Source organism: Rhinolophus sinicus, chromosome 3 (assembly GCF_057876585.1).
Source record: "Rhinolophus sinicus isolate RSI-liver-muscle chromosome 3, RSI-T2T, whole genome shotgun sequence".
Taxonomy (NCBI): Eukaryota; Metazoa; Chordata; class Mammalia; order Chiroptera; family Rhinolophidae; genus Rhinolophus; species Rhinolophus sinicus.
In genome coordinates, this window is record NC_142503.1 from 87,166,710 (window position 1) to 87,181,419 (window position 14,710).

The 14,710-nt window shown below is 42.7% G+C and overlaps 1 protein-coding gene across 6 annotated transcripts in view; it reads left to right on the plus strand.

Moving 5' to 3' along the window:
- Positions 1-14,710, plus strand: part of GRAMD2B (GRAM domain containing 2B) — a 110,067-nt gene that overhangs the window by 69,465 nt on the left and 25,892 nt on the right. For all 6 annotated transcript variants that reach the window (XM_019732382.3, XM_019732385.3, XM_019732380.3 and 3 more), the window contains one exon: positions 14,430-14,549. In XM_019732382.3, the coding sequence (XP_019587941.3) occupies positions 14,430-14,549 (120 nt within the window). The remainder of the gene's footprint in view (positions 1-14,429; positions 14,550-14,710) is intronic.

The following is a 14,710-nucleotide window of genomic DNA, read 5'->3' on the forward strand; positions in this document are numbered from 1 at the left end:
GGAAGGGCAGGCCACAGCCTCGGAAAAACTGCCCATGACTAATTTAGTCTGAGTTGGCCAGAAGGCAATCCAACCCCCACCAGAAAACTTCTCTGGCCTTTCCCATGCCAGTCTTCCCAAGTCCAGGAATTCCAAGTGAAATACATCCCTTCCTGTTGCTATTTATACTGTCTGGTATAGCCAAAAAGGGCTCTGAGCTGGAAATCAGAATGCCTGGCCTCTAGTGCTGGTTTAAGGAACATGAGGTACTTAACAGAAATGAGGGGATCGCCATACCCCTTAGGGATACAGAGATGTGATAAGACCAAACCCTGCCCTCCAGGGGCTTGTGGTCTAAAGAGGGGAAAGGCAAGTAAACAGGAGCCCATTCATAATTTTAAAGCAAACCCCCTATTAAAGCACACCGTTGCCATAGCAGTCGTACCTCCTAGGGTACCGAGGAGGAGCACTGAAAATAAAGACAGTCCTCAGGCACCAAAGGGGTTGGGGAAGGCTTCCTGTAGGAGGAGGCCTCAGCCAGAGCTGTCTTAGAAGATGAGCAGTGCTTTCCAGGGCCGGGAAGGAGGTCGTGCGCAGCCCAAGCACAGGGATGGGAAAGCATAGCAGGAGGTTAAAAAACCACTGAAGGAGGTTCCAGATTGCAGAGGTCCCCCTGCAGCCACCTTCAGCTTTATCGTATAGGCAGTGGAGAACCAAAGGGGTGGAGTTGGGGAGATGATGTGAATATCCTATCATATTTGGGCTTTTCAAAGATCACAGGGCAAAGTGATTTTCCCTATAGAGGGAAGGAGGGGTGAGATAATGGAAGGAGGAGGTGTCACTTATAACTCAAACGAGGTAAGCTAGGGAGGTGTAGTGGTCCAGGCAGAAGACCCTGAGGACCCTAGCTAAGCCAAGAGAAGTGGGGAAGAACAGGAGGGGGCATAACTGGAAAATATTAAGGAGGTCAAATCCACAGGTCTTGGTGTCAGGATTTGGTGGGAGACAGACAGTCTGAGAGGAATGGAGTTTCCAGCCAGTCACTCAGCTTGCCCTGTGGTCCCTCAATGCTCTCTTAGTTCCCTCATTTGTGATAGATGGAAAACCCCCAGCTTACCTACTGGCCTCAGAAAGTCAGCAGGAAGGCGGTGGTATCTCGCTGTGGGTGTGAAAGCTCTTTGAAAACAGCAATGCAAAGGCCAAGTCGTCTGGAAAACCCAGTAGGAAGGACAACAAAGAGGGAAGAGGCAGGTGTTTGCCAAAGCATTGTCTTTCCAGCACAGGTAGAGAAAATGCGTGTTTGAGAGAAATGAAGGACAGAAAGTTAGGATGTCAGATGTGAGATTTATTAAAATCTACTTAGACCTACTGCTTGTCTCCTTGAGAGAGGTACTAATTGTCATATATAAATTACATGAATTCTAATTCTTCTGTCCTGTGCCAGTTAGTTGTCTTTAAAATGCTAGGATAAACTTTTCAACAGCAGTGAGTTCTTAATTCTACAATTATTCCATATTTTGATGCCTATAACAATTATATAATATATTCATATATATTGTGATATAAATATTGACTAATATTGTTGGCGATAATGTACAAAACACAGGGACAGATACCAGTGAAAAACAAATAAAGAGTCAGTTTACTTTCATAAGTAGGTTACAGCCACACTTTTCAGCCTTACAACTTGAAGTAACTAAAAATGTACTCTTTTTTTCTTTTTTTTTGCCATAGGATAACATGAACTATTCTTAAGTAAGTATGTCTAGTTTGGAAGTGTTTGGGTTAAACCAAAACCTTTTACAGACACCTGTTTTCTCTAACATATAGGTATCCTATTTTTAAAAAGTGGCAGTACCTTTCTTCTCTAGAGGTTGAGTCCCATTAATTTTTCATTACAAAAGAATCTGAATTTTCATAATACATACATAGCATGTAAGCAAAGACAATTTCCACGTGTGCTAAGGACACCCATAGTGTCCCGTGCCCATTGGATCACTGTGGGTGACGTGGCAGGCGGTCAGAAGCTGACTTCTGGCAAATTCCTACGTGACACAAGCCAGTGCAGATCCTGAGCTGTCCGCATGCACGTGCAATTCTGAACCATGAGATCAGAACACAGGAGACTGAGGAAGTAGTCCTGCCAAGTCTGAGTGGGGGGAACAAAGGAGAGGCAGGCTTCTGGAGCCCAGAGGTGCTATTTTGGGCTTTTGGGGCAACTTTTAACTCAGCTGTGATGCCCACATACCTCAGTCTTTTAGCTGTCTGGTTTTTGATCTTTTATTTTTTTCCTTCCCTACATGGAACGGAAAGACAGAGTTCCAGAAAGTGGAGGGTACCAGGGGAAAGAAAGCACTTGAGTCATCTTAGATGACAGCCAGGGTGGTGGGAGGCAGCTCATACCACCTACGCTTGACGTCCAAATGCCGCCTCCAACAGCTGAGGGCCAGAGCAGCACAGCTCATATCTCTCTTCTCAAGTCCGCTTCTAATGGCCCTGGGTTTTTTGGGTTTTTTTAAGCCTTAAATGTTACTGTGCTATTAATAGGTAAACTATTCCCACGTATTCTGGCGTGGTACATCCCCCCTCTCTTTCCAAATAAAAGTTATTATCACAGGTATGCTAACAAGAGAAAGGAAATTTAATTCGGGAGGAATTTGTATTAACATAAAGGAATGTTCTGCCCATGAAGTTTACTAGTGATGTCTCGCCCTGGGGTATCTCTATCTCCTCCCTTTTTTTCTCCTCCTTTTTTTCACTTACCACCTGGTCTTCATTCCTTCCTGTTCCTGGAAGAGTATCTCAAAAAGGGGTCTCTCTGACATTACTCTCTTCCAGTACCCATCTATCAGAAGACATACAATAATTTTCTCACGAGTGTCATTTTCATAAAGCTGTGCCTCATCCCAGGAAACCATGACAGGGCTTTTTTTCTCTCATAAACTCAGAACCCTTGCTCAGCTGTTCCCTCATCCTTCCTTACTTATGATTCTGCTCAGCTGTCAGGTTCTTACACTGCACACACCTTTTCTCTTGGCCTTCCTGATAATACAAGTTACTTGTTCTTTCCTTTCTCCTTCTTCGCACACTGCAATTTTTTATGACTTTTGCCTAAAGTCCACATCCTCCCAATTTCGTATGATCCTTGGTCCTTTTATTCTCTGTGATGGACCCCCATTTAATTCAGAAAAATCCAAATAGAGGCATTAACATTTTTTATTCTCGGTTTCAATGGGGTTGGTATAACAGTGGGTTTTCTTTTTTCTGAGTGCTTCATCTCGTCATTTTAACTGTAAATCTACTGAGAACAGGGATACTCCTTAGATGTTTGTTCTCCCCTTCTTCCTTACCATGTTCAGGAGGTGGCAGGTTCAAAACTTCTATGTATGGCTCTTTATCATGGATGTAGGATCTCTTTGTTATAGGGGTGCTTAAAAATAGAACAGATTCCCATTTGAAATTTTCAGTTGTGGCCCTTCCCAAAGCGAGGTGAAAGAACTTAATTCTTCTTAAACTCCAAGGTTCCTGCTCTGAGCAGTAGGTACAGTTGTGAATGTGACCAGTTGCAAGTCTGGTTGATGTAAACAGCTTTGCTTCATTTTATCATTCAGAATTGTCTTTAATTCCAAATGGCTATTTTGATTTATCACATTGCATATATTCTTTTTCTGTATTACCTCCCAAAAAAAACATTCCCAGTGATCCAATTGCCCTCCATAGTTATTTCCAAAGTGCCTGAGGTACTTTTCAATCTTATTTGATACTTAACAATATTTTGAATACATGCCATGATAGCTGAAGATTTGTTAATATTATACTTTATCTACATACTATTTTTCTCCCCTGGATTGCATGCCCTATTCTTTTGCATTCCTATCTTTCTGTTGTGGTAAGTTTCATTCTACTTTTAAAATGTGGTTCTTCCCCAAACACATCCTTCAGGCCAAAAGCCTTGAGGAAATAGATGTCCTCTCATTTATCTTAGATATATGAAAAGCAGCTTATGCTGACATTCAGCAATTGCTGGTTGAAGAGCAACTTCATAAAAGGGGTGGAGATAGAAATACAAAAAATATCGTTAAAGTCCCTGCCCCCGAGAAGATGATATTCTGGTTTGAAGGAGATATATTACATACATATTCTGAGTAATTTTGTTAGCGCTGAACAAGACAACGTACCGAATACTGTGTGCATGCTGGGCTGTAAATAACAAACAGGACCTCATATGAGCATCATGCATCTACCTTTCCTGGAAACTGGAAAAGTCCATTACTGCCTCCTCGATGCATTTTCTTGTCTTTCTCTTTTGTTGTTTTCTAATGGTGCTTGGCCTCAAAATAGCACTGCTGAGAAGTCATGTAGTTTATGATTTTGCTCACAGCTGTTGTTTCTTCCAACAATGAAGGCAGTGTGATCAAGTTTCTGTATGGTTTCAAATTATTGCTTACATCACTAATGATCAGTTTGAAAAATAAGTTTGCACACAATGGTGATTCAGTGAAAGGCACAGTGAAAAGATGGCCTTTTTCTCCCCTCTTCCACCTTCAGCAGGGCCCTCTTCCAAAAGAACTTGTAAATCACGCTTGTGGAGGAAGGAGTTCACTACATGGGTTTTGAGACAAAAATGTAAGTCCAAGCCCTTTTTAAAATGCTGACGGTTGTCTTGTGCTTTCAATATATTCAGAGTTGTCTGGTTAACAAGTGTTAATTGCACAATTTTTTATGTCCAGACATTGGAAGTAAAAAGATGGGGGCCAATATCAAAAGAGTATATAATTGTACATGTGCTGGCATGGAACATGGAGGTTGTAGGTAGTTAGGAAGCAGCAGAGAGGATGTTCCAGGCTACGAGAACCAAGAGGGAGACTGGGACATGATGTAAGTGAGGCTGTGTGGAGAAGACCTGCAAAGCTGAGTGCAGCTTATTTTGCAAAGTCGAGGGACACTGCGAAGTTCTGGAGGGTCTCGGCTCATCTCCAGATGCCTTACTGTGATGCTCAGTAGAAAGCCATTGTTGGTTCTGGAGCTGTGGCGTGACATAATGGAAGCAGTCTCAGGAGGATGAATCGGGCATTGATGCGCCTGCAGACTTGGACAGGGAGACCCTGGACATGACTGCTGTGTGTGTTCCAGAGGTTGAAGGGAAAGGTCTGCAGCTGCTCTGTACTGTTGACTTCACCTCAAAGCAGTGACAAAAGCCATTGTGGGCTGTGTTTTTAAAAGCATAAGCTAGTTTGAGTTGGGTTCCTCAGTATCCTGACATTTAAACACTGGGTGGGGGTGTGGTATGTGAGTTGCCTTAGGCTTTGAAAGAAAAGCAGTGATTTAGGAAAACAGAACTGGGAGTAGATATAAAGGTGGGAATGAATCATATGATTGTTCACGAGACAATGACTTGTCCATCCATTTTCATGACACAGATGGGAGCTCCGTGAGACCAGGTTGAAGAGATGTGTTGGGGCCAGTTGGTGGCCTATGCTAAGCCATTCCTCCAGCCCTGGTATTGCAGCTGAGTTTTAGTTATTACTCTTTGCTATGGCAACATACTTGGGTCTCAACAGAAATAGTATCCAACTAGAAGAACCCTTCCTCTGCAAAGTCACGCATTCTTTTTGTGGTTCTTTTGGTTTTTGAGATAACAGTTTACCACCTGCTAACAATGTATCTCTAATATATCTAAAACTAGATTCACAAAATCCCTCCCACCAAACTGCATTTCCTCTTGTGTTCCCTATAACTGTTGGTGGCCAGGCTATCATCTCCGTCCCCTAACCTTGGGGTTATCTTGGATATTCCTGTCCATGGCTTGCTTTCTGCACGCCTTCTGGTACCGTGTTTCCTCAAAAATAAGACCTAGCCAGACCATCAGCTCCAATGTATCTTTTGGAGCAAAAATTAACATAAGACCCGATATTATATTATGTTACATTATATTATAAGACCCGGTCTTATATTTATAGTAAAATAAGACCAGGTCTTATATTAATTTTTGCTCCAAAAGACGCATTAGAGCTGATAGTCCAGCTAGGTCTTATTTTCAGGGAAACAGGGTATTATCCCTGTATTATCTCTCCAATGCAGCTTCTTGTTTCCTACTCATCCCCCTATCTGATCCAGCCTACACACACCCCTCCCCCACCATTTTTGTGCACCAATTCAAGTATAATCCTCCAAAAGCACATATCGCATCAGGCTCCTCATGATATATGCACATGAAAAGGTGGGCACTTAATATCCCATTGTTTCATTACTTTTGTTTAAAAATCTTCAGTTATTCCCTACGCCAACCAAATGAAGTCTAAAAGCAGCCCTCTCTCTTTAGGAATCAAACTTCACAACAACCTAATTTCTGCCTTTGTCTACTCTCGGTACTCCAGAGCAAACCAAAGTGCTAGATTTCCTTGCACACGTATGACTCTTGTCTGCATGTTTTCACTTCTGCCTTTTCTTGTATTTCTCACCCTCTCTTAATCTCACCACCAGTCCAAACTATATGTACCCAGCTCAAATGTCACTGCTTCCACAATAAACTTTGCACAAATACAATGCTTCTTTGGGTAGAGAGGTGGCACAGAGGACTGCAATGTGAAAATGAAAAGTTTTGATTTTTTTCCCATCCAAAAGCATTGTTTTATTTTTACTGTTTTATAGAACAAATAGAAATATAATTTACACTTCTGGTTTCTTGTACTCAGATGTATTTCTGACATAGCATTTGTCTGCTCCCTACACAATGTCGCTTATTCCCTTCACAAAACTTCCCTGATCCTGCTTTTTACAATTAGAAGAGATTTCTGAATTCCCAAGAACTATCTTTATGGCAGATATTCCTTACAACCTGTATTATGCTTTATTTATGTGACAAACTAAACTTAACATTGATAATGAACCCAATTCCACCTCTCCCATTGTCCATCTACCCCCCAGTAGTTTCTTTTAACTGTACCTGATTTTAGTTGTAGTGGTTACTTCATTATTTATAAAAAATGTGTGCATCCTGCTCTGTCCTACTAACTTTAAACTTTCTCTCTCAACTTCCTGCTTTGATGGAATATAAAAGTCAACTCACTCACACAAACTCCCTGCTTCCCTCTCCCAATATTAAAGCCACTCCCAATATTAAACAGGCATATCACTCTCTCTAGTTCCTATGTTCATACATTTATCTCTATGAATAAGACATCAACCTAAATCTCTTTTTAAATCAATTTGATTCCTCACTTTCTAGGATAAGAAATTAGTAATCTCTGCCATTCTTTCACCCTTTCATGGATCATATTTTTTCTTTAATAATACTTTTTCTTTCCTGTTTAGAAGTCCTATTCATTTGATATAGAAGTGCCTAGCTTAAACATGTCTTATTTTCCCCCTCACTTTTTCTCTTCCTGAATGTCTGTATCTTGTTGCTAGCTTCCAACCCTTTGGTTAAGTACATAGGACTCATTGAGAAGGTAACATTTGAGTAAAAAAGGAGAAGAGGGAGAGAGCCACGTGGCTGTATGGGGTACAGAGCATTCCAGGCAAAGGGAACAGCCAGTGCACAGGTTTTCTTGTGGGAGCGTGGAGAGAAGGGGATCAGAGAAATCAGGAGGGGTGAACGGGGCACGTCACAAAGTGCCTCGTAGGCTCGTAAGGATTTGGACTCTGAGAGTAGAGGAATCGAGGAAGGTTTCCTTTTCTCTAATATTGTGATCTGTTTTATGGGTCCTATCTTCTCTCTCTGGAGACATCAATTAGAAGCTTTTGGGTTTCTCTGTTCCTTGTTTGTGTCTTTTGAGTTTTCTTCTGTTCTCTGAAGTCAGTGTCCTGAGAATGTTACTTTCCTTTTGGTTGCTTTTTCCTTGCTCTTCTCTTTAAGACTTCAGATTTTCTTCAGCGGTCTAGTAATCCTTTGTTGTCATTTAAGGATGAGGGATGGCGGGGGAGACATGAATGAGGGACTAGAGTTGCCTTGGAAGAACATGGCTAAGGAGTTGGCACTTAGCCTGGGCACTCACTACCTTATTCCAAATGGAAGGCTGAGAAGGGATTTATTCCAGGGCTCCTCCATCCTGCATATGAGGTACCCTGGTTTTCTGTACCTAAGCTGTTCGGTAGTTAATTGCCAACACTTCTGATATTTTCCCCACATGAGCTAAGTACCAGACCGCCTGCCATTTAGGTCTGAGGATAGCGGTTGGGGGCAGAGTGGGTGAGGGAGTCAAAGGTTTCTCACCCGCACACCTTTAAGCTGATGTTCTTGTCAACTTCTAACATCCTCCCCCTACAGCACCTCACTGTCCTCTGACAATCTGATCACTATTCCCTCATGTTCCAGTCAGGGCTGTGTTCTCAACTACAGCTTATCTGCTTTGCTACATAAGTTAACATTGTACTTTGTTTTACTTTCCATTTTCCAGAAAGTTTGGGGAGTCACTCGTCTGTGGATGGTTTCCTTCATTACTGTAGCAGAATTATTGCTTATTTTATAAACAGTCATTTTAACAGGCCTCAGGAAGGAGAGGCAAACACTTGTGCTCCTGAGCTCTGTCTTGAACTAAAATAGAAACTGTCATGTTTCATTCTAGGTTTTGCTGAAACCAAAGAATACTGTGTTTTTGGCATTCCTTTTTTTTTTTCTGTCTGCCTGTAAGCCTACCAAGGAAAAAAAATTGATATGTCATTAATATTTTATGTTAACATTATGCTAACCCCTAATATCCACTTACCTTTTCTAAATATTTTAGATTATTTATTTAAAAAGTCAATTGTAGAATATTGCCAAGAATCAGTGATGTAGTTATTATGATAAGAACTGTTTTTCCTAAATGTATCAATCAACAGCTCACTAGAAACACTGGCAAAATGGACATACAAATAGCTAATTCACAAAAGAGGAAATTAAAAAATTTCTTAAATGTATGAAAATACACAACCTTCTTCATAAGAAGAAAAATATAAATATCAAAACTATAATGAGACTTTTTTTTTTTTTTACCTCTCACATTTGCAAAGATCAAAACGTTTAACACTAGTCATTAAAATTGTTATTCTGTGTGCTGGGTACTCTGCTAGGCACTTTGAATTTTTTTTTTAAGTTTAATACCTTAGTAGTGACACCCTGCTTTATATTTTGGGCGTCAGTCATAAACACTGCTGAGGGCAATTTAGCAATAACTATAACATTTAAAATTATGTACATTTTGACACAGCAGTTGCAGTCCCAGGAAATTATCCTATGGCTATATTTACACACATAATAAATAAATAAGGACATTTGTTGCAGTGTTGTTGTATATGTAATGAGACTGAAACCCATGTAAATGCCCATCAATAAGGAACTGGTTAAATTATAATTCACCCATTACAGTGAAACTCTATACAGTCATTAAAAAGAATGAGGAAACTGCATGTACTGGAAGGGAAAGAGCCCCACAATATAACAAGTTTAAAAGGAAAAAAAAAAAAACCCAAGGTATAGAATAGCATGCTATCATTTGTGCTTTAAAAATACACATACTCATATGTACAGATTTTTCCTAGAAGGATACACAGGAGCTGGGAACAACAGGTGGTACCTCTGGAGAGAAACGGGGACCCCCCATGAAACAGGGATAGAAAGGAGATTGGTTTTGCCATTTGTAACTTTTGAATTGTGTATTTGTGCTTCTAGTACCTATTCAGACATGTATGTGCAGACAGATAAAGAAACAAAATTTAAAGTTTCTAGACATAAATATACTATATCAGAATTATAAAGAACTGCTCTCCCTGACTTAAAATCTAGTTTGGGAGATTCTGCAATTGGAGAAGCTACCATGTTTCCCCGAAAATAAGACCTAGCCAATCAGCTCTAATGTGTCTTCTGGAGCAAAAATTAATATAAGACCTGGTCTTATATTACAAAAGACCCAGTCTTATAATAAGACCGGGTATTATATTATATTATATTATATTATATTATATTATATTATATTATATTACATTATATTATAAAGACTGGGTCTTATATTATAGTAAAATAAGACCAGGTCTTAAATTAATTTTTGCTCCAAAAGACGCATTAGAGCTGATGGTCCGGCTGGGTCTTATTTTCAAGGAAACACAGTAAGAGGGCTTGGGGAGATCCTGGTCTCCATCAACAACTCCTATACCTTCCGCGCCCCATTCTGCTTCCTTTTCTTGGTGACTGTGATGTCCATTTGTACCGTGGCTGCTGACCAGCAGTCCCCAGAACCCTCCACTGTCCCTGTAGCCCATCTCTTTGTTTCCCAAGCAGTGCCGCCCGTGCCTGCCAGCCATGGAGCCACAAAGCAGACAGCACACCAAACACAAGGGTCCGTGCGTCCCCAGGTCAGCGAGTTCACGTGCAGCCCAGTTTTCAGTACAGGGTTTCGGCAACGCTCTACTTTCACAGACCTGTCCTAAATCACGACAGTCCCGTTTCCCAGATTCTGTCCTATGGAGAGCCTCTGGTGACACATACCCTATCTTCAAGTCACTTTTAAACGACTACTGGTCAAGACTGTGGTTTTAGGAAATGGTGATCAGGGATTTTCTTTTTTTAATTGTAATGAATATAAACCTACCTTCCCCCATACTACCCGAAGGGAGTTTGGTGACATTTTTTTATGTCTTACCTCAAACTAATTTAGCTTGAAAGCAGACTCAAACACAGGGTCTTGTCACTGCAATTAGAAAGGAACACAGCTTCCTGGACTGAACCTCAGTGAGGCATTTGTGTTCATTTACCTGAGCTGCAACTTAGTCATAATTCTGCCCAGTAGCTTCTTACCTGGACTTGTATGTGACGATGCCTGAATAGGACACTTTCTCAGCAGGAGAGACAGGGGTCTGGGACACTGAGTGACAGGAGAATTGAGTGCCGAGTTGCCCTTAAACTCACAGAGACTATCTCTGGGAGGAATACTTGACCCTGTATAAGAATTCTAATTCTGAATGCATCGGAAATCCCAATCAAGTTACCCAACTACTGAGGTCTGGGAATTGATAAATATTGGACTGTTGATAGGGATTGTCCAACCTGTTTTTTATTTGTAGGTTGTGTAACAGTGTGTGGCAGTGTCTTACTGAAACTAGCACGGCATAGCCGGTAATAAAAATGCTCTCTCCTAGTAGGTGAAGTCAGGCTTGGTTGGTCTGAGTGTGGCATGTATCTCACTGCTCTGAGATTCCTACTAAAAAGCTTTCAGGGCCCATAACTGCTGCTTAAATTGGGCTGCAGATGGGCGAAGAGGCAGGTTATTACCTGCCATGGCCAAGTAAAAGTTGTCCTCAGCGTCTTCTGCTGCTTCTATGGATGCTTTCAATTGTCCCTCACCTACCTCTCTCTCTTGCCCAGCTCTGAGCATCCTGCCCTGTCAGCTGGGATTCTTCCCATAAACATTGATTGAAAGAGGAAGATTACTTTTTTTTAGAGGGGGGGTATTTAATTGGTTTTTATTGTTGTTGTTGACTCTTTTAGTTAATGTCCCTGAAGGGGCCTTGTCTTCTTTAAAAAATAAAAATAAAAAAAGTTTCCCTTTTATTCATGATTTAAATGAGACCTGTTATTTCATCTCCCTTGTGTGCTTCACCGTCAGGAACTGTCCAGTTCCTGAGAGGTCTTGAGGAAGCATTCCATTTCCCCTCCTACACTCTGCTCACTCAAAGATAGGCGATCTCTGCTGTTTGGAGTCTACAGTTTCAATGGCTGCTGACAAAACCTCTGGTAAGGGACGCTTGTGGAAGAATCTCTCCTGTGGTAGGAATTAATGGGCTTGAGTTTCCGTAGCATCTTTAAGTAAACAAAAACCTAAACTTGAATTGGCCGGTGAATTTCACTTTCTCTTTGAGACACTGCAGAATTAATCCCACATCAGTCGACACATATAAATGATTTCTGTGAGCAAAATGCTGCTGAGCTAGAGCAGTGGGAAAAAACCCGAAGTTCCCCGCTTTTAAGGAGTTTAGTGTTAGTAGTTGGATGAATAAGCCATTTGGGAGAAAAGGTTAACAGCACAAGGCATTAATCGATGAGGGGCCTAGTGCATTACAAAGCCAGCAGTGGAGGAGCTGAGACTCCTGCTCTGGGGAGCACGTGCCCCTACCCTGCCCCCCGCCGGAGGCCCTTCAAGGAGAGAACCAATGCAGGAGACCAAGTGCAAGGTTAGGAAAAGTGGGGTGGAGACCATCTAGAAAGAAGCCTGTTTAACTTGAGCAGACCTACGTATGTGTTCTGTCATTAAGAGACATTGCTTGGGTGGCTTGATACAGAGGTGTGCACTGTATCTTTTTAGTGCTAAGGGGGGGCCCTGAATCAGGACCACCATGCATGGTGGGTGGGTGAAGGCACTTAGCACCCTGCACTGCACAAAAGCGCCTGACTGGCAAGGGGCAGAAGGCAAGAAGGGGCTGAAATGCTGTCGAGCTTTGCTTCCTTGCACCTTGGTGCTGGGCTGTTTCTGCCCAAAACAGGGGGCACCTTATCTCTGCCAGGCCATGTATCAGTGGGGTTACATCCACACTGGGGGCACCTCTGTCTGAGTGCTTCCTAGCAGGAGTGGCTCTTTCTAAGCACATGAGGGTGCTTACAGGACAGCCCGGGCTCTCAGACCCTGCCTAAAATGCAGTAAATATTTGAATGAATGCTGAGATGGATTACTGAAGTTCCACACACACTTCATCTCCCTACTTCAAGAGGGACTCTCAGTGGTTTTCTGCCTGATGCTTTTGAAGAACAGGAGTTCTGTGTGTGTCTTGTGGAGTAGACAGACAAGGTAGATATGCTGAAGGCCCCTTAACAGTTCTAAAATTCTTTGAGTCCATAAATTAAACTTGATGCTCAATTTAAATAAAATCCTCTCTTTGAAACCCAAGTGGCGCCTTCCTACTGCTATTTCAAGGCTTTTTGTGTATCTTTTGTCACATAATGCCATTTGGTTACAGTCTGAACACTTTTGTGGTACATAAGTTCTCCGAGGACTCTGAGGAGATCTGAAGAAGGTAGAGGGTCAGGCCTTGGTCTTCAGAGTTTTACCTACTTAGGAAACGAGAAATGCTCACTACAGAATGAGAGCCTTGTCAGAGAGACTTAGTGTTGATCTGAACACCACGATCGGACTCCTCATGTGGGCTGGAATTTTCATGTGCTGTGCTGTGAAAAGTGGTACGTCCGCAACCAAGACGCTTATACTAACCAGTAACATCTCCTGCCAGTGCTGTTAATTTGCAGGGAAAGATATTAAAGGGGTGGTAAATTGGGACTAAAATTAGCTAAACTGTCATAGCAATGCTCTGTTAATATGTCTTCCTCTATGCTCAGCCACCATGCAGTTCTCACATTCTCAGAAGTCTGTTTTGTGGCTTTGCTGTGCAGGCTGACTGAGGAGGGCCTGAGCCATGTATAACACCTGTACTCTCCCTTACCTCCTTCCCACATTGGAAATGGTTTCTTCTGTGCCCGAGGCTGAGGCAACTCACTGCTGTGCCCGTCACACTGGTCAACCTCCATGCATAGTGGTTCAGTGTGAGACCCTCTGGACTTACTTTCCCCTCTCTTTCCTCTTTACCAAGGTCAGACCCAGTTTTCCAAAAGCCTTCTGATCATGATTGTACACCAGCACTATCCTAGAGGCTGTGGTCCATACAAAAAGGAATAAGATTCCTACCCCCCCATGCCAAGTAGTAGCACTGAAGAGCTAATAAGGGGACTAAATGGATAGATAGGTGTTTGGGGGTGGGGTGGATGGATGCAAGGGGATGGGAGGGGAGGGAGGGGGAGGGGGAGAGAGAGAGAGAGAGAGAGAGAGAGAGGGAAAAAAAACACGTGTACACAAAGGCCTCATAGAAGACAGACCTGAGTTTGAATCCCAACTCGGACAGATGCTAATTCTGCAAATTTGGGCAAGGTACTTAGTACCGAGAGCCTCAGATTCCGCGTCTGTAAACTGGGAGTAATAATTCCTACCTCGCCTGGGTGGTTGTACAGACAGACAATAACTTGCATAGAGAGGTGCTTGGTTAAAATAACAGCAACCCAAAGTGGGACCCAGGTAACTACAACAAAAGGTGATAAGTGACATAAGAGAAGTGCAAACAAAGGCTGGGGGGGGGGGGTGTTCCCAGCAGGAAGGCTCACACCTGGCTGGAAGCATGCAAGTGAGTGTGCGCAGGGGCCCTCCCAGCCTCCAGGTGATCTGCCACTCCACTGCCTGGGCAGGGCAGAGCAGAGCCCACGGGGCGCAGACCTGGGAGCAGCAAGTCCCCACAAAGTCGGAAGTGTACCTGCTGAAGCCAGCCGAGGGGGGTTAGAATGGAGATTCGGGAAGGGCACAGCTGTCCAAGTTGACCTCAGCCTGTTGGTGGGGACTGAAGATCATTCCACTCTCCAGAAAGAGAGGTGACTTCATTGTTTTTCTGTCCACCCACCTCTGGATGGCTAAGGTGAAGCGTTTTTCTCTTTTCTCCAGCTCAGAGGCTGAGAATGGTGTGGAGGAGAAGAAGAAGGTCTGCAAGTCGCCAACTGCCCAGTCCCCGACCCTGTCCAGCGAGGCTGAGTCTCCAGACCCGAAGAAACTCATCTGCCTACGGTCAGTCCTCACGTAGCCTCTCTCTGTTCTTTTTGCCTTTTGGGGGAGGAGGGGTTCCTGGGAGGAGCTGTCGTTTCTAGTTTTATGATGGTTAAAAGAATGAGGCTCTACTGTAGGCAAATGACACCCCTGAGAAAGAAGTGGGGTGTTTTTCCTTGAAA